The sequence below is a fragment of the Triplophysa dalaica genome, chromosome 4, assembly GCF_015846415.1.
Source record: "Triplophysa dalaica isolate WHDGS20190420 chromosome 4, ASM1584641v1, whole genome shotgun sequence".
In the NCBI taxonomy this organism is placed as follows: Eukaryota; Metazoa; Chordata; class Actinopteri; order Cypriniformes; family Nemacheilidae; genus Triplophysa; species Triplophysa dalaica.
The window spans coordinates 9,599,245-9,617,825 of record NC_079545.1 but is presented as its reverse complement, the minus strand read 5'-3'; the positions used below and the strand labels follow the sequence as shown (position 1 = coordinate 9,617,825).

Sequence of the window (18,581 nt, the reverse complement as noted above, 5' to 3'; positions counted from 1 at the left end):
ACATTCTTCGAATAACTCGATCCGGTCAATCACCTCTCTAACAACATTCAAAAATCTCCTTTAAACCAACCTCTTCAGTGAATCCTTGACAGACAAAACTAACTCTCTCTCTTTCTCTCAACAGGGTGTCCGTCTAGCTTTTGTTGAACCTAGTAACTTCGTATTAGCACCTGTGACATATTGCTCCCTGAACTCTTTGTAAGTCGCTTTGGATAAAAGCGTCTGCTAAATGTAAATGTAGCCTAAATCTAAAGGTTCGAAAAAATGTCTCTACGTAGCCTATACGTGCTTTATATGTAGGCCTACAATCTAAAAAATCCGTAAAAATAGGGCACTATATTAATATGAAGGAATTTTAGGTTTTCGTTTTTACCGTTTCACCTGTATTTAAAATTTTGCACTGCAATTCAATAGCATTTTAGCATTAACGGAAATGTACGTAAAATAAAGTAAAGTGTTCTGGTAATTTTCAGCCAGTAGCCTACTTTGCACTCAACGATCAGACCCCACTCCCCGATACGGCGCTCCTGCCTACTTTATCCGTTTGTTGCAGGATTTTTTTACAGTGTAGGCGGTACTTGCTGTATTTGAATAAGAACGATGTCACACCTATAAACCGTCTCATTCTCCTTGAAAGATTTTGTCTGACACCGCTCTCTACACTTAAGCGACAAAATTCAATTTATTTTATCCGACGAAATGGCAGGTAATATAAATAAAAATATACCAGTGTGTGGGATGGAAATGTAAACAAGAATAGATAGCTTATTTTCTTGAAGAAATGTGACAATGATAATGAAAGCAAAAGTAAAAGTTTTGTGAACGAACGAGTGTTCGAAAAGTATATTGCACATATTACATATTAAATTAGATTGCAAGTTACTATAACTAATTATTACACTAAATAATTTTAGACAAGATCTTGGAAGAACTTCGGATTAGTTTGAAGAACGGTTTGACCGAGGCCGTCATCAAGAATCTGGTGGATGATCTTCGTGAGGGCGGAGTATTGAACAGGGACGAGACGGAAGATATACTGCAGAAGACCAAAAACCGACCGGATCAGGCTCGTGACCTGATTGACAGTGTGAAAGTAAAGGGACGTGAAGCAAGCAAGCGTTTTTTTTCCTCCTTGGAAAATAATGACAAAACTCTTTACGAAACCTTGACAATAGCCAACCGTTTAGAAGCACTTCTACCTAAGGCAACAGCGCCCTCTAGTGCCAGACATGAGACCACAGGTAGTCACAGAACATAATTTACAAATGTCAAAAAATATATATATTTAATTTCGGCCTTTACATTTGATAAAAAGAAAGATTTCTGTTTTTTTAGATCATTTTTGTTTAAGATTTTACTGTAATAAAAATATATGTTAAGAATGATTCTAATGAATGTTAATAGATATTTGTATGTAATGCATGACAATAACTAAAGAGTAAACAAGGGGTTTTAATTCTCATTTAGCATATAGATATACAACATAATGATGGTACAGTAGATTTTATAATATATTTATACATTGTATCCCTTTTGTTTCAGATGAACAAAAAAATGAGGTAGTGTAGTGAAGTGGGTCAATGCAACACATTTACACTTTAAATGATTAAATGTTTACTGCAAACATCCACAAACATTAAATATATATTGATTGTGTTTGTGGGTCAACAGCTTACCTGCTTTTTTCTTTTAGAGAGAAGAGTACAAAATGGAGAGTTTGCCACGTGGACTTTGTGTTATTATAAATAATGAGAACTTCAAAAACCCTAAAATGAAGAGGCGGGGTTCCGATTTTGATGTTGGTAAGCAGTAGAAATGTTTCTATATTTATTTATAAAATCTTGAAACAATTCAAACTTACTCTAAAAACATATTAGCATTTATACATTTACAAAAAAAGCACAACAAAAAGCTTCCCTATATATATATTAAGCTTAAATATTCTGTATTTGTCAGTCTCTCTTCAGATAGTGTTTAAATTTTTGGGCTTCGTGGTGGAGAAGCATAACGATTTGGATGCCAACGAGATAAAATGTCTCATGACAAAATACAGTAAGGATGGCCGTCATGGGGACTGCTTTGTCTGCTGTGTGCTGAGTCATGGAGACCAGTATGGTATCCTTGGGAAAGATGAGGAAAGGTGTACCTTTAAGGACATAAGATCACCGTTTGATGGAGTCAACTGTCCCTCTCTTGTTAACAAGCCAAAAGTGTTCTTCATTCAGGCATGTAGAGGTAGTGAGACGCAGAAAAAAGTTTTGGTTAAAACAGACGCTTCGGGAGGTGAACCTGACCAAGAATCCGATCATGTCACGGATGATTACACCATTGCTAGTGGTTCTGATTTTTTGACAGTCATGTCTACGGTCGAAGGATGTCGTGCAATGCGAGATCCATCAAGTGGATCATGGTTTATACAGTCCCTCTGCCAGTATTTAAAGGAAGGAAGCCAACGGTAGGACCCCACTGATTTTGTTGCTGCATGCACTAATGATATTAAAGTTACATTAAGCTGGTATAAGAGAAGATAGTATGTTCTCTTTTTATAAATTGACTTGGTTTTGCATTTTTAGGAGTGAGGACATCTTGAAGATCCTCATTGATGTCAATGATGATGTAAGCAAGAAAGAGGCAAATGTAATGATTGACAGGAAGATAATTGATGCCAAGCAGATTCCACAACCCCAGTTCACTTTGAGGAAAACTCTTATTTTCAGAGTTCCTATGGTCAGAACCTTGATTCATTTAATATGATTTAATGTTGTGATGTAATTTCAAGGCATGTCATGGGATGCTTTAAAGGCAATCTATGTATTAAATATAAAATACATTTCTCATTTCTACTAACTCACACTATTACCCTTGTTAGGCTCAGTCTACTGGTTAGAAGATGATACACACCTCCGTCACTGTCACTTAAAGAAGAAAAGAAAATCGACATCATTCTCACAGTTCACATTCCTGTGAAGATCAACAGCACAAAATAATTTCCAGTCTAATACTTTGTTTATAATTGTTTAGTTAAAAATACATTTAATCACATAATTTTTTTTATTTTCAGATTTATGAAAAAAATCCTGTTTTATTGTTTTGTATAAATGGCTTTTTAAAGGTGCAGGTTGTGCTTTTTGCAGTAAAATATCCAAAAACCACTAGGTGCCACTTGTTGCAACAGGGTTAAGCTCTAGACGTCTTGGTGGAAACTTCCCGTGACTTTTAGAATGTGGATCCACCTGAGGTCCTGAGCACATAAGGCAGTGAAAGATGTCGGTGAAATCATATATAAAACATTTCTGAAGATACCTGACTCTGAATGATCTATATATACAGTACCTTACATTGACCTAATTTAGCAGAAAAAATAACTTTTTTGTCTTAAGCAAGAGATCCCACATTACCCCTGTTCTTAAGGACCTTCATTGGCTCCCTATTGCTTGTAGAGTGCAGTTTAAAATTTAGTAATGATTTATAGAGCCTTGCATGGTCAGGCACCTTCCTATATTCGGGATCTATTGTATGTACATTCTCCTGGTCGGTCTTTAAGGTCCTCTGAACGGGACCTTCTGATTATCTCTAGAACACGTCTTATGACGAAAGGTGACCATGCTTTCTGTGCTGTGGCACCAAGGCTATAGAACTATGTCCCTCTAATTCTGAGATCAAGTGGCTCTGTAGACTCTTTTAAAAAACATCTAAAGACGCACCTTTTTGGAAAAGCTTTTAATTAATATACAGTTGGGCGGTTATTAAATTCCTGAGACATTCTTTCTAAAAATGTTTTTAGTTTATATTTTCTTATACGTATGTTTGATTTGTTTTTCTGATAGCGTTGTAAAGCACTTTGGGATTCCTTGTCTGTGAAAGGTGCTATAAAAATAAATACATTTTGCTAACTAACTAAATCATGGTTCAATTTGGTAAAGAAAAAAATCTGATATTAGAGTAAAAGAAGATCACTTCAGTTCCAGTGAGTGGAGAATCTCCTACAAACTACTGACTCAACTATACGGCTAAGCAGGACAAAAATAAGTCCAATTGAACCAATTCTAAGAAAGTTGGCCTGCTTCAGTGTTAACTGTGTTTCACACATTTCCCATTACAAAAATAAGGGTGAAGGGTCTCACGAATCTTACTATTACCATAGCGACCTGCGTCAAGTTGGGATCATCCTCTCCAACGATTGGTTTGTCAAAAAAGGGTTTGGATCAATTCTACTGGTGTTGTGTTTCATCAGTACAGCTGCTAAAGCATACTGACACATAAAACAAGATACTGTGAAAAAAGGAAAGAGACAGTGAGTTGTTGGGGAGACAGGAAAAGCACAGAAAATGTGTGTGGAATTACTGTATGGTAACCATGGCGACTTCATTTGGGATTCTTAACTTGTCAGATCTTAAGTAGCTAGGAAGTTCTGTAATACTGCTCCTCGCTACCCTTTGAAAATCTACATAACATTACATGACGTTTAAAAGGTCAAATTAGTTGAATATGTCACATAAAGAAGCCTGCCGTAAATTGTCACATAGGAAAGCTGTGACATGCAGGGCATTATCTCAAGGTTGTGTAAAAAAGTTCATAAAAGTGTGCATGCTGGCTCAGCTCCCACAGGTCACGGTACCCTAGAGCAGCGGTTCCCAATCCTGGTCCTCGCGACCCACCGCTCTGCATATTTTGTGTATCTCTCTTGTTTAACACACCTGATTTAAATCTCTAGCTCATTAGAACAGAGCTTAATGAATAAACCGCGTTCCGATTGACGTGTTCCCTGAACTGTGTTCATTGCTCTCTACTCCCTGCACACATGAAATCGGCTGACGTTAACTTAAGAACACGAAGAACAAAACTTACTACGGAAGATTGAAGGGTAATTTAACCGTAATTTTGAGATTTGCGCAACATTATCCACATTTCGAACGGGATTTATGGCAGAATATCTAGTGATATTTACTTCGCAGGGCTCTTATGGGCGTATTAAACAAACCTCCGAAGGGGTAGGAGAAGCATACAAAATATGCAGAGCAGGGGGTCGCGAGGACCAGGATTGGGAACCGCTGCCCTAGAGTAAGGCACTTAACCCCATGATTGCTCGCGGGAGACTGTCACTGTAAATTTGAAGTCTCTATACTGTACACAGTTAATTCTTATATAATGGCCTAATGTTTCAGGAGAGCAGAGAAACTGGTCCAAGCGTCATCCAGTTGAGTCTTCTAAAAAGAAAGAGAAAATTATGCAAAAGAGGGAAGGACAGGAACAATGTGCGAATAGAAAATAGAGATCTGACTGAGACAGTGCAGCATTTCTTGCTCCTCAGCAGGGGGACCATTACACATAAATAGGACAAAGATGGCTGTTATCCAACTGTTCCTCAGACATAGCAGTCCTGACCTGAAATCAACACAGTGCCTGATAGAACCACTTCCAGCCTCGCGATTTCTGCTTCACTCATTCTTTTTGCCTCACCACCCACTCCCTAGACACACAGGGATGACGGAGATTCTGTATATTTGTGCGTCACAATTATTAATCCATGACTGTGCGTGTGTGTCCGTGAGTGTCCATACATTCACAAGTTTATGACTGGGTACATGTGTGTTTGAATCTCCCGCTATTATTCTCTTTGAGTCACCCTGTCGTGTAAACAAACATGCAGCTAGGTGAGAGGATGTTGTATAAGCCTTCCTGCGTGTATGTAAGTGTGATTCTCTACAATTAAACAATGCATGACCTCATTAAGGTCAAGAAGTCCTGCTACTGACTTCATTAACATGCACAAAGATTAGCCTACATCAACACTTGCAAGAATATTAGATATTTATGCGGTCACAGCTCCATACATCCTTTTTATGTTGAATAAAACATAATGACCACATTAACCTCATGTCAGTATAAACACACATGTTTTTTTCCGTTTTGGTTGATCACCATCGCTGAACCAATAGGGCCACTGAACTAAATATTAAAGAGCTGATAAGACTCTAAACATAGCTACGTTCTCTAACACTTCTTGTCAGTTCATTCAGACGAGAGGCACTTTATATAGCTTGATGCATACATGTACAACAGAGAGTAGAAAGATGAATTATTAAGAGGAAGGGTGGGACTGTTTAAGTTAAAAGTGTTTTTGATAAACAGGAATCTACACCCTAGCTACAGGTTAGTTTGGGTACATCATTGCAACACCATGACAGCATTACATGCTAGATGGGATTTAGAAATTCCAATATTTACTTGCGCCCATGCCTATTCCAAACCTGTATGAATTTCTTTCTTCTGAGAACACAAAAAAATGTCTTCTTATGTGTTTCAAAGAAGGAAGAGTCACAGGTATTAAACCATGGATAGTCACTAGTGTGGCTCATGGGACATATCCAGTAATGTGATCTAAAGAAAATAAGCCTTTGGCAAAGACATGAGAGCTTTGGATAGAAAGCGGTCCAGACTGTCAGATATTTTTATTGAAAGTCCAGTCTCAATCTGCAGAACCAGAACTTGTTCCCCGAGTCAAACACATGCGTTAAGTTGCCATAGACACATCAGCTTGAGCTCACATCCTGTATTTTGATTGTGCAATAGTAACTAAGGGTGATTCACCGTCTAGCGACTATTGCCATGGAGACTGTATTCTCACTCAAATTATCTTGTAGTTTTTAAACAAATGCTTAAAGTCTAGTCTGAGGCAGAAAGAGAAAATGAAGGTAGAAATTGCTAACTGTGGCGTGACCCACAGAATCCAATTGAAGACTTAAAAACATGATTATTTAAACTGTGAATTTAGTGATGTTTTAGGTTGATGTTTGCCATTTTCTCTGTCCCTTGATCAGACTTAGATTTGATCCGAAGCGACTTGTATTGCATTGTATTATACATTTTGTTTCTGACTATGTGCAATCCCATGGGATCGAAACCATGCTCTTACCACTGAGGCACAGGAATTGTTCTTTATGGACATGCTGGGTTGCTGATTCATTGGGTATGCTGCCATGGCACGGGTGATTCACTCAATGTATAGACTATTGTAAAGCATGTTTAATGCCACAACAATGTGATTTAAATTTAATGCATGTGTTACTTTTTAACAGGAAAATTCAATGGTGTATTTCTTTGGCTTCACTACATTGACTCTGTATAGATCATCTGACTGACCTCTGCTGGCAGGCGTTTCATTGACAAAGCACCGCGGTGTGAACCATCGGCAGATGGCAATCACAGTCTGCCATGACCTAGATACAGACCACAGCAGCACGATCCAATTAATCCACCGCTCGCCTGTCGTACAATTATTCGTACAGTAAGAAAATCGTATTTTAGTCCACATATACGTCAGCCATACGTGTTAGTGTTGATCTGAATGTGGGCATTGTAAATCGGACACTCCTTGATTTAACTGGCTGGGGGTTATGGATGACGCAATTTATGAGATCGTACAGCAGAAGTAAATCAGGGTGATTTTTATCCGAAAAAAATATTACATAAATTGTTTAAACATATTAAAATTCTTTGAAATAAAGAAAAAATTCTTTATTAATGTTTTTTGACTTTTTATAAGTAGTGTTTTTGTTGTTGCGTGCATTTATTTTTTACATACCTTGAGTGCCACTAAACAAAGCACTTTTGTAGTAACGTTAATCACAACCGCAAATGTACGCAAATACACCTTATGAAACAATCGCGTTTACATAACAAAACTCCCACGTCATTTGGGAAGCTCGAGCGCAACTTTCAAATCCATTGCTCGGTCTGATTGACTGACATTTCAGTAAATGTAACGTTAGCTTGGCTTCCTGTCTGTAACCCGTACGCCCCTTTATTACCGCGCGAAGAACTGGCCTCACCTAGACACGGCGTCCTTAATTCTCCGCCGATGACATTCTCTTGGCGCCTTTCAAACCGTTTGAGAGCAGACTATATAGTCCGCGAGCCCGCGCACGCGCTGCGGGAGGGTGTGTACGCGCGCGCGCCGATGCTGGCGAATCCGTGCTAGCCTAGCTCCGGCCGACCACACCCCTTTTCTCCTTTTACGGTTGGACGACGGCAGATGACGTAAAAATCGAGGTGTGCGTGTTGGAAAATGAACATCAGTGAATGAAAAAGGCGCTCTGGAAGTCACTCATTGCCCGCAGAAACGGTGCCGGTTATGTAACTCGATTTCATGTGTAAGTCAAAAAAATCTCTCGGTTCGTCTCTTTTCTGGAGATTCCTAACAACTTTTCTGTTGAAGTTGGTGTCTCGTGTCGGTCTCTGGTTAGGTGAGTAGAGCCGGGTGTTTCTTGGTTTAGTTTGTGAAATTAGAGCATACGAGAGAAGTGTGTCATTGTGTTAAAGGCCCCCGGTGCATGGTTCATAACGAGTTCATTACGAGTTCATAACGAGTTGACATGGTTAGGAAACCGACAAGGTGTTTTAGATATTCTGACCGGTTTAAACCTATTCGTTTATGTCGTTGTTATTATTAGGATGAACTGTAAGTAAACTTGTGTTTTCCTGTAGTAAGTATGTTTTTGCAAAAGATTGATAGTTCGGTAAGTCTGTGTACTTTGTTCTAAACTTTTAAAATGATGTTTTCTACTATAGTTACAGCCTGAATGGTGGGTCAGTTAATGCAGTTCCTTATTTTGCTCATTCATACTCAATCATTACCCTAGTTTGACGTCTGTGGCTATTTACAATGAAGGTCAAGAGCAGCAGATGTTGTCTTGTTTTTTATATAACCTGTTAGGAACGTAATTCACAGGTAATGCTTTGATTGATAAAGTAGACATCTTTATTGAAATGTGCATTTAACAGCTCCCTGAAATACAAACAGTTATGAAAAGATCGCAAGTTATGTAACTCATGGCTTGAGAATCATGAGCCGGTGGCAGTGACGTCATGCCCTGGATTTCAACGAAAGGAATAAAAGTTCACTGGATGTGTGCGCGTGCTCCGGTCGCCGCTGGGCTACTCGCTCAGATTTTCCATTTAATTTGTGTCTCTGGTTACATACACAAGTTTTACCTTTGAGAATCTATTACATTCTGTTCTCATTAAATGTCGACATATGTGTGGGATAATGGAAATGTTGTGTTGAGTTGAATATTTACAAATTGGCGTAAGTTATCCATGATTTTTAACGCGATCACCTGCTGAAATGTATTATGCAGGCTTTGCTGTGTACATTCTCCGCGAGGATTATATATACAGTACACCGATCTGCCTCTCTGTGACGCGCGTTAGCTGCCTATGTCTGTGCGTGTTGGAGCGCGAGTGTATGGCAAGCCAATGGTGTCAGAAATACGCTATAGTTTAAACGCGTTTATATCCCAACGTCGTAATTGACGGCGTTTAAAACTGTAATGGCGCCGCAGAATACGGCGTCGTGATTCCAAACGCCCTTAAAAACGCGGGAAAAGCCGTCTATAGCGCCGTACTTAACGGCGTTTTCAGGCGCCCAAAAAGCGCCGTCTTGGTTGCACAGAGCGCGCGTTAATTACGGCGTTTTGCCTGTCGTATAATGAGCCCCTCCCACTGGTTTCCACAGCCAGTAAAAATTAACTGTTCTCACCCAATCACTGATGAACTGAGACAGACAAGACCAATTTATCGTGTAATGCCTTTGAATATACAGGATATTATATGGGCAGAGTTACAGTTACTGTACCTCTGCTAAAATTAAACATATCATAGCTTGCTTTCTAAAGACTTTCTCTTTTTAGAAATTGTAAAGATACACAGCATGGTCAGCAATTATAACATTCCAATCCAATTGTATGTTTCCATGCTTATTACTAGGGATGCTCCGATCCACCTTTTTTGCTTCCGATACCGATTCCGATACCTGAGATTCAGTATTGGCCGATACCGAGTACCGATCCGATACTAAGGTAACATTTTTAAAGTGCACAATTACTTAATAAACTGTGTGCATTGCTGTGCAAGACATCAAGCTCGACTTAACATTAATTTCCTGACCCCGTAAAACAAAATAACAAACAAATGATTCACAAATTTTATGAATTATTTATTAAACCAGCAAAATAAAACAAAATGTTCACTATCTTAAACTTGAAATTCAAAATTAAAGTGCAAATTAAGCAGCTGAATAAAACAACAGCTTCACTAGCTTGATAGACAAGTATTAATAAATGGAAACAAAATCTCTTAATAACTGTTATGTGCAAATATAATTTAAAAAATCAATGCACAATAAACAATAAAGCAGCTGAAATTGAGCAAAAAAGCAATAGCTTCACTGCTTTAGATATTCAAACAGGAATCAGCTCTTTTTAATGCTTTAGTCATTAAAGCAAAGTCCACTAAACTAGGCTAAAGTTTAGTGGAAATCAAATTTAACATCCAACACCGAAAGATAAACAAAACACTAGCTTCCCTAACTTGTGCTGCACATGTAAAAATAAACGGAAAAAGATATAATAGTTTAGTCGGTGCAAATAGAAATTCAAAGTCAAATTATCCACAAAACTCACCGCATTGACATCTTTATTTTTTTCGTATACATGTTTGCAGACTTTTTGGTACAGTTCAGGTCTCAGTTACGCTTCACAATGTCGTACCGCGGCTCCAGGTGGTTTATAAGGAGTCTGAAGACATTGTTCGCAACGACGGACAGCGGTTGCAAATCCATTACCATGAATTCAAAATGCTTTCAGTGATTTTCGCTGCTTTCACACTACCAGATGGAAATTTCTGAATTCTTTCCGCTGTCTCCTCCAAAGTTAGCTGCTTCGTACCGTCTCGTTTTAGTTTCTTCAGCTTATTGAACTCGGCGTGCTTAAATTAGTAGTATTATAATGAACAGCTTTATCACCACCCCTCGGAACATTTACTTCGCATGTATTGCAAACAGCGGTGTAACTTGTTGGCGTAGCTGTTCTAAAATAAATCTAAATGGCAGATATTTTTTGTCGCTCCATGCTGTTCGCTGCTCAATTTCAGCTGTAAGCTATGTTCGCTTGTTCACGTGCACTACGTAAAGAGCACGTTGCTAGCGTATGATGTCACACGCTTCGCAAAGCACAGCCACGAGAGAGTTTAAGCGCCGGTGTCTCCAGGAACTTTTACATCGCCTAGCAGAAATTTTATGTAAGCTAGATCGGGTATCGGTGCAATTTTTTCACCGATACCCGATCTAGAATTTTATTCAGTATCGACGCCGATTTCCGATACAAATATCGGATCGGAGCATCCCTACTTATTACATATAGTGCCCATTTAATTGCTTACGTGAAAAGCAAAAAAGTAAAGGATCAAAATATTTTTGGAGCGAATTTCCAACGCCAGAAATCATTCCTGGTAGAGTATAAGGATCAAGGTCAGCCAGACTTAAACGTAAAATTACTTTGAAATCTGTGTAAACTACAAGGCTCAATGGTGTGCTCGGTTGACTCGCATTGCCTTTTTATCTCGCTCTGATCTGGGGTCTATTTCGACATCATGAGTTTGGTTATGTTTATCTGTGTCTCATGTTATTTTTTATATTTATATCACAGCATTTATTACGTGGTCAATATATAAAGAAAGTCAGGAATAATTCTCTTTTTAATTGACATTCAGTTGACGACTTGCACTTGACTGTGCTGCTAAAGCCTACTGAACTCACACATCAGTGCAGTGGACTTTCTTGCTCTTCAGTTTGACATTTTGATTCTGTTTTAGTTGGTCTGTTGGTTGTATTTTTTGTTTGTTTTTTGTTTAAGAAGCTGCGAATAATTAGCTGGATTCAGCGTCGTAAAAAGACTGACACAGAAAGTGCGCCTGGACCAGAGTAATTTACATCTTGCAAAAGAATATAGTATATTTGATAAAAAATGCATAGTGCATGATTAGTCATAAAATAATTATCTTTCTCAAAGAAGTGAATTGTAAATACAAACTTTGTATAAGCACCTATTGTATTATTGCTCCTGTATGACATATCGCTTATTGCTCCATGAATTCTTTCTAAGCTGCTTTGGATAAAAGCGTCTGCTAAATGTAAATGTATATATGAATTGTATATTTTGTAAATTCATTCATTTGGTTACTGACTTCACTGGTCGGATGTCTACCAGAAACATCAGAACAGTTTATGGAAAAATGCACAGACAAATATTTTTCTATAACACTTGTTAATTAGAAATGCTAAGAAAACTGAGCCAATTGTTTACAATTGGACAGTCACATGCATTTAATAGGGCACTGAGCAAAAGACAACTGTCAGAATTTTTGCACTTTCCTGTCTTATGTTGGACAATCTTGTGGTTTTTAACTGGATTTTAATCATGTCATAACTCATAACCTAATGAGGTAAAGCCAGTTTGTTTTAAAAAGCAGCACCTGTCACTAATGTTCTCTTTCACTGTCTTTTATTTATGCTGTGTTGTGAATACAGGCTTGCTCTGTGTGGGCAGCTTACTTTGCCCTGTTCTGCTCTAGATGTTAAATGATTTTGAACGAAGGTTCTCATTAGTAGAAAACCCACACTGGCTGAGTCACAGATAGACAAAAAACCACAACACCGGGGGACTTGGGGGTTTTGCTGGCTATGACAGGTACATCCCTCCTCTGGTGTGAGTGTGTGTTAGGTAACAGATGACACAGTGGCCACTTCTGGGCTGTTACAGAGCATTTGCACGGGGAAACTGGGTTACTGGGGCATGGCCTGCAAGCTTCGCCCTAGCATGCAGGCAGGCATATCACTGTGACTCGCCAAGCAAAAATGGCAGTGAGCTGGTGCTGTCCCTTAACATGCTTAGAGAAACACCGGCCCTTTAAATGCAGTGCATGAAATTAGACTAATTCTTCACATTCTTGTTTGGGCCTACAGAAACAAGGCATTTTTCTGCGTTAACCCTCGCTGAACATCAGTTTTTACAATGTAAACAGATTGTAATAGCTGTAAAATCATGTCTAGATGGCCCAGTGGTGCTCAAAGATGAGGTGAAATGAGGGCCAGAGGTCGGTCACATGTAAGGAGCCATAAGTTCTAGGGAAAACATAACTTAAAGCTAGATTCATACGTTAGATTATCTCTTTACACTGCATGTTGTATCAAACAATTTGCATTAGACTTTGTTATGTTAAGAACAAAATGATTCAACATAGTTTAAAGTTCTTTATTCCATATTTTCTACTCTACAGATTTAACAATATTTAAGATAGAGCACCCTCATGTGTACATACAGAATGTAATTCGGAGTACATAGCAATTCCTTCAATTTTGGCTCTTAGAACATGCTTATTGCGAGAAGACAATATTATATGATGAAATTAGAAGATGACAGATATTTATATCTAATAATGTTGGTCACGCTCCTAGCTGTTTGTTTTATTTGCTTTTAAAATATAGTTTGAGTGCAGTGCCGTTTCTTTAATTTCAAGGATTTAACAACTGTCTTCTGAAAGTGTTTTGCTAGTTTGATGCACATGTGACCACAACACTCGTTTGCTAATATGTTTTATTTAGCTTCCTTATTTAATTTCCTTATAGCATACTGGATTTTTTAACCCAGTATTTTTTCTCTTTCTAGTCCAAAGAAGGATCTTGTCAGTGTTGTTTATTGTTTCTTTCCATCTCACCACCTGGTGCATCTTTTAAGATGTCAAGTTCTCTGTTCATCCATAACTCTAGTCATATTATCTCCTTCTTTTGTCTGCAGCAGAAAGTCATACAGGTCTGAAATGACAAGAGGATGAGCAAATGGTAATTACGACTGAGCAAAAACTACATAAAGAGCAAAAACCTGTAAGCTGGTATCTACTCACCTTCCGATACATTTCTCAAAGCTCTTGTCAACCTATTAAAATGTAGTGTTTCTTTAGATTACTTTAATGTTTTATAACCCTTGTAAAGTTTTTAGGCTGATCGGATTCAAAATATTCATCGTCATCATTATTAATAAGAGGTGAACAGCAAAAAATAAAACAGCAAAAAAGGTTTTAAAATCCAAACAGCTTTTATCATATTCAAAAAAAATGCTCACAAAAAGCTTACTGGAAATAAAGCTACATTGACCCCAGTTTTGTTAATTATTAATATTTTTTTATATTTAATAATTTCCCTGTTAAAAAAGGTGATTCTTGACTCCATAAGCTTTGCACAAGCGTCTTTAAATTCTATTTACACTTGAAGATACACAAAGATGAATTTTTCTTTCATCTTTAATAATATGTCTATAATCAGTTGTCTTAGGGTGGATGTCAGCTCTCTTCTTTGATGTTTTACATTAATTTTGTATAAAGCTGTTGCATGTTTGCATGCCGCAGCTAAGGTTTCTATAGCCACATGGCAGAATGTTTAAAAAATGTTTAATTGCTGATACGCCAAACCATGTGTGTGTGATGAACGTTTGAAAACAAACCAACAGGTTAAACCACATCAAATCTTTTATTGTTGCCATTTATGATCTATTTAATGAAGCCTATATCCCTGCTGGAAGTAAACAAAAGGGATACCTTCCTTCAACTGATATCAATAATGAGAACATAACGAAATTACACATTACACATAACACAAAAATTCATATTCTCTCGAAATTTCAGTATAACTTTTTACTGTATGTTTATTATATACTGTATGTATTCAATATAAAACAAATGTGTACATATAACATTCGATGAGATTTAAAAAATATATATATCGTTGAGAAATTACTCAAGCAGCGTCATCTAAAGCATTTAAGGTGGCACAGCACTCGAAATTTAATTTAGAATTTAATTAAATAAAATATATTTATTTAAAATATACATTTATTTATGTCGCAGCCATATCACCCTAAAGCCAAAGACTGGTTGCCCGCTTAGCAGAGCTGAGCCTGGTCAGTACCTGGATGGGAGACCTGCTGGGAAAACTAGGTTGCTTCTGGAATAGGTGTTAATGAGGCCAGCAGGGGGTGCTAACACTGTGGTCTGTGTCGGTCCTAATGCCCCAGTATAGTGACGGGACACTTCTGGTGCAATATGGATGTGGATACCCAGGTGGATGCTGCACATTGGTGGTGGTTGAGTTGATGCCCCCATTCCATGTATAAATGAATTATTATTATATTTGTCTTCACAGTAATTAAAAATGAATATTAATACTGTTTTTTAAACTGCTGCTGACAATATCACCTGAAAGAATCTTCTAGCTCCCCTGTACTCATTTTTTCTGTTCTACATTAAAGCATCTGCACACTCGTACTCCTACCACCATCACTATTTTTATTGAAATTATTCGTAATTGCGATGATAGTGTTTGTAATGCTTTTGACAGAAAATTGACAGAAGAAAAGGGATTGTAGTCACAACTACGGTTGTTATGCTTCTTTCAGCTGGCTTTCTGATTTGGTATCATTTTGTTCCACTTGACAATCAACAGCGTTCTTGCGTTCTCATTTTCCTTGGGGTTTCCCCTAAACATCAGGATTTCTGATCGTAAATATTCAACATGTTGAATATTTATGATTTGCGATCGAGGAGCTCCGATGTTCTTCCGATCAGGTTCATTCCCTCTTAACGCACATCACACCATAGGAAGATCCCATAAAATAATCTGAGGAGCTGTTTAAAATCATCGGGAGTTTGCCTAGGATTATCGGAAGTGGAGAAATCACCCCGATTTATTATTTCGTGGTGAGGCCCCGGGATTACACAATCTAAACGTATAAAGAGCGTTTTCTGAAAGATCCACTTTATTAAATTAAAAGTAACAGCTCACCTAAAAATAAAAATTCCATCCTCATTTACTGTATTTGCTCTGATGAACATAGAGAAAGTTATTTTGAAGAATGCTTGTAACCAAACAGTTCTTGGACCCCATAGACTACCATAGTAGGAAAAAATCTGTTGAACACGTAAGAAGATGTTTTGAAGAATGTAGGAAAGCAAACAGATCTGGGGCACTTTTGACTACCATTGTCATTTTTCCTAATGGTTGTAACTTTGTTTGTAACTTTGGTAACTTTTGGGTGAATTGTGCCTTTAATGTAAAATTTATATGATTTTGACTATTGGTTTAAACAGTACATACAATGGTTAGTTGGATTTCATGTAATCACTGAATATTTATACCTAACAGGTGAGTAAGGGAGCATGTATGTATTAAAGCTCTGGCCAATGTCTGTGTCACAGGGAAAATGGGGTTAGTTGAACAGCTGAATGGAAATTCATCACGATTATCATGTGAGTGTTACGTCCAACAAATGTATAAAGCCACGAGTATGTGCTGGAGAACTCTCTGGAAAGACATTCAAGGTTCAATGGACTCACAGGCCATTTGTTAAAGTCACAGGGAGTTTCACTCATACAGGTCTCTAAACAGTAAACACAAAAACAGACCAGAGCAGAGAAGTAGTTTGAAATGTGATTTTTTGCAGAATCCAGCATTTCTTTTCCAGTTTGTAGAGTATATTGGAGTATAGTTGGGTTTGTTGTATGGCTAAAACTGTAGATCTGACTCAGAATTTTGACACATTTGCTGGTGGAGAACAAACCGTGGGAATTCTTTAGGGAGACTGTAATTGATGTTCTTCGACTATGACGTAAGTAGATCTGCATTCAACTCCAAGACACAAATTTGTCTGTTTTGGACTGTTGCACTTTATTTGGATTAGTTTAAAATGTATTTTTTTCACTATTGTTCTTTATTCTAGTGAGGATAAAATATGTTTTGCATGTTCATTTTTGTGCTACTCGGTTCCATGCAATGCAAAAAATCTCAGGGGCACTTTTGTATATTCAAACTTGAAGACTTGTCAGATTTGATGGTAATGATTTAAAATAGCATTGCTTACAAGTGAAATGTTAGAACTATAGAGGGCAGCAAGATTTTCAGTTAATTATGGCTTAAAGGGATAGTTCACCCGTTAATAAATCTCATTTTCTCGCTGTCTTGTCATTTAAAAAAAAAAAATTCTAATACGGAAAACAAATACTTCTTTATAGATTGTTGGTAACCGAACAATGCCAGTACCCGTTGTTGCACTGGTTTTGCAATAGAAGTGAATGGGTAGCGCCATTGTTCAGTTACCAACATTCTTCAAAATATCTTCTTTTGTGCTTTACAGAAGAATTCATACATGTTTGAAAGGCCAAGAGAGTGAGTAAATGAAGACAGAATTTTCATTTTTGCGTGTCACTTTACATTGAGTTCTGCTCTTCACACAGAGCTATTGCATGAGATCACATGCCTTGGGATGCAATGCAAGTCAAGTGCACCATAGCTGTCACTTTCACTTATGACATGTTCCACAAAACATCTGCTACTGTATTTTGCCATGTATAAAAAAAGAAAATCATATGGATTTTTAACAAACGATGACAGAATTTTCCTATTAGGGTGAATTGTTCATTGAATCCCAACCTGGCCCTAAATTCAGCCATAATCAAAGCCTTTTAAAGCTCAATTATGCGCCAAAACCAATTTTAGGCATCAACCCCAAGAGATGTAGTTTTACTCGGTATAAACGACTGGAGATGGTGCTGGGGCAGATAAGTCTCTGTCAGTGCGGATTTATTGGCCGTAGAAGGTCTCGCGGGGCAGAAGCAGCTGTACTGTTGCCTCATGATTACGTTAAGTGAGTGGAAGTATGTTGCACATGACTGCAGAGGGAATGTTTGGTATTTGTGTCGCACTCCGTAACCTTCTAATGGTGTCATATGCGATATTCAGTATACAATTATATACAAACGTCATTCTTGTCTCAAATGCCCCTTCTCTCTCTGTCTCCCTTTCTTTTCCCCCCAAGACAAACACAGCCTGCCCTCAACTGTTTTTCTGCTTTATATTTGTTTTTTCATTTTGCTTTATGGATTATTTCATTTTAATTCTGCTGGGTAGTACAACTGTGTGTTTGTGCATGTGTAGCTTGGCTTGGGCTTCTCACCTCAAAGATACATTTAATAAACCTTAATATTAAACATTATGTTATGATGTGTTCTTTGACTGATGGTGTGGAATGCTAATGGATGGTTCTCCAGCTGATCTGAGCTGATATGTGCTGACTTTCACACAGCTAGACCACTTATTACAGTATACTGGAAACATATATGAGTGGGTGTGCATGTGGTAGGTAGCGAAACATAGCTTTCTTATAACATGAAAGAGTATTTCAGGTTAAGACATTGTTTAATCCATTCTGGCCCTTCAAGCCTTTATGGGGTCTTTATTTATCCAGGTTTCTAGGTTAGGCCTATTCTTAACTCTACTTAGAACATCAGAGTCTGTTCAGGTTAAAACTATTCCTGTCCACTGCAGGCTTAATTCTATTACAGTTCATCTGATTTTGGCATGTTCGTAGTGGTTGGAGATTTGGCCGTAATTATATAAAATTATTTAATATGACTTTTTATTATTGTATTGTGTCTTATATTAAATAACATATTTTTTGACCGCTGCATAGATTTTTTCAGCTTTATTGTGCTTTTGCTTTTTGAAAACGCTGCCATTTTTGTATCCATGTTAACTGCAAGACGGAACTTTCTGAAAACAAGGACATCTCCCGCATGCGTGTTACACACTTAGTCTAGTCATCGAGTATAGCCATAACAATATGGCGGCATCCCGTACTGTAAGCTCGACTATGGTTTAACGTTTCTCCAGCAAAATGTGGATTTGGTGCGCCAAT

At 37.7% G+C, this 18,581-nt stretch overlaps 2 protein-coding genes across 3 annotated transcripts in view; both read left to right on the top strand.

Annotated features, from left to right (window-relative positions):
- The first annotated feature begins 568 nt into the window (after positions 1-568).
- casp22 (caspase 22, apoptosis-related cysteine peptidase) lies at positions 569-3,902 on the top strand. The gene is made up of 7 exons (XM_056746028.1): positions 569-706; positions 915-1,241; positions 1,543-1,559; positions 1,694-1,802; positions 1,957-2,455; positions 2,574-2,727; positions 2,870-3,902. Exons 1-7 carry the CDS (start codon positions 700-702, stop codon positions 2,885-2,887), a joined length of 1,131 nt encoding a protein of 376 aa, XP_056602006.1. The 5' UTR covers positions 569-699; the 3' UTR covers positions 2,888-3,902.
- Positions 3,903-8,062: 4,160 nt separating this feature from the next.
- The window catches only part of npas2 (neuronal PAS domain protein 2), a 56,868-nt gene continuing 46,349 nt past the window's right edge, over positions 8,063-18,581 (top strand). Inside the window, exon 1 of one of the 2 annotated variants that reach the window (XM_056745687.1) lies at positions 8,063-8,153. The gene's annotated coding sequence lies outside the window, so the exon portion shown is untranslated. Of the gene's footprint in view, positions 8,247-18,581 lie in introns of both variants that reach the window. The other variant, XM_056745686.1, reaches the window with a different exon arrangement.

Coding starts and splice junctions, on each gene's coding strand:
- casp22 (XM_056746028.1), top strand. Junction 1,803..1,956: donor GGGTTCCGATTTTGATGTTG/GTAAGCAGTAGA, acceptor TGTATTTGTCAG/TCTCTCTTCAGATAGTGTTT. Junction 2,456..2,573: donor TTAAAGGAAGGAAGCCAACG/GTAGGACCCCAC, acceptor TTGCATTTTTAG/GAGTGAGGACATCTTGAAGA.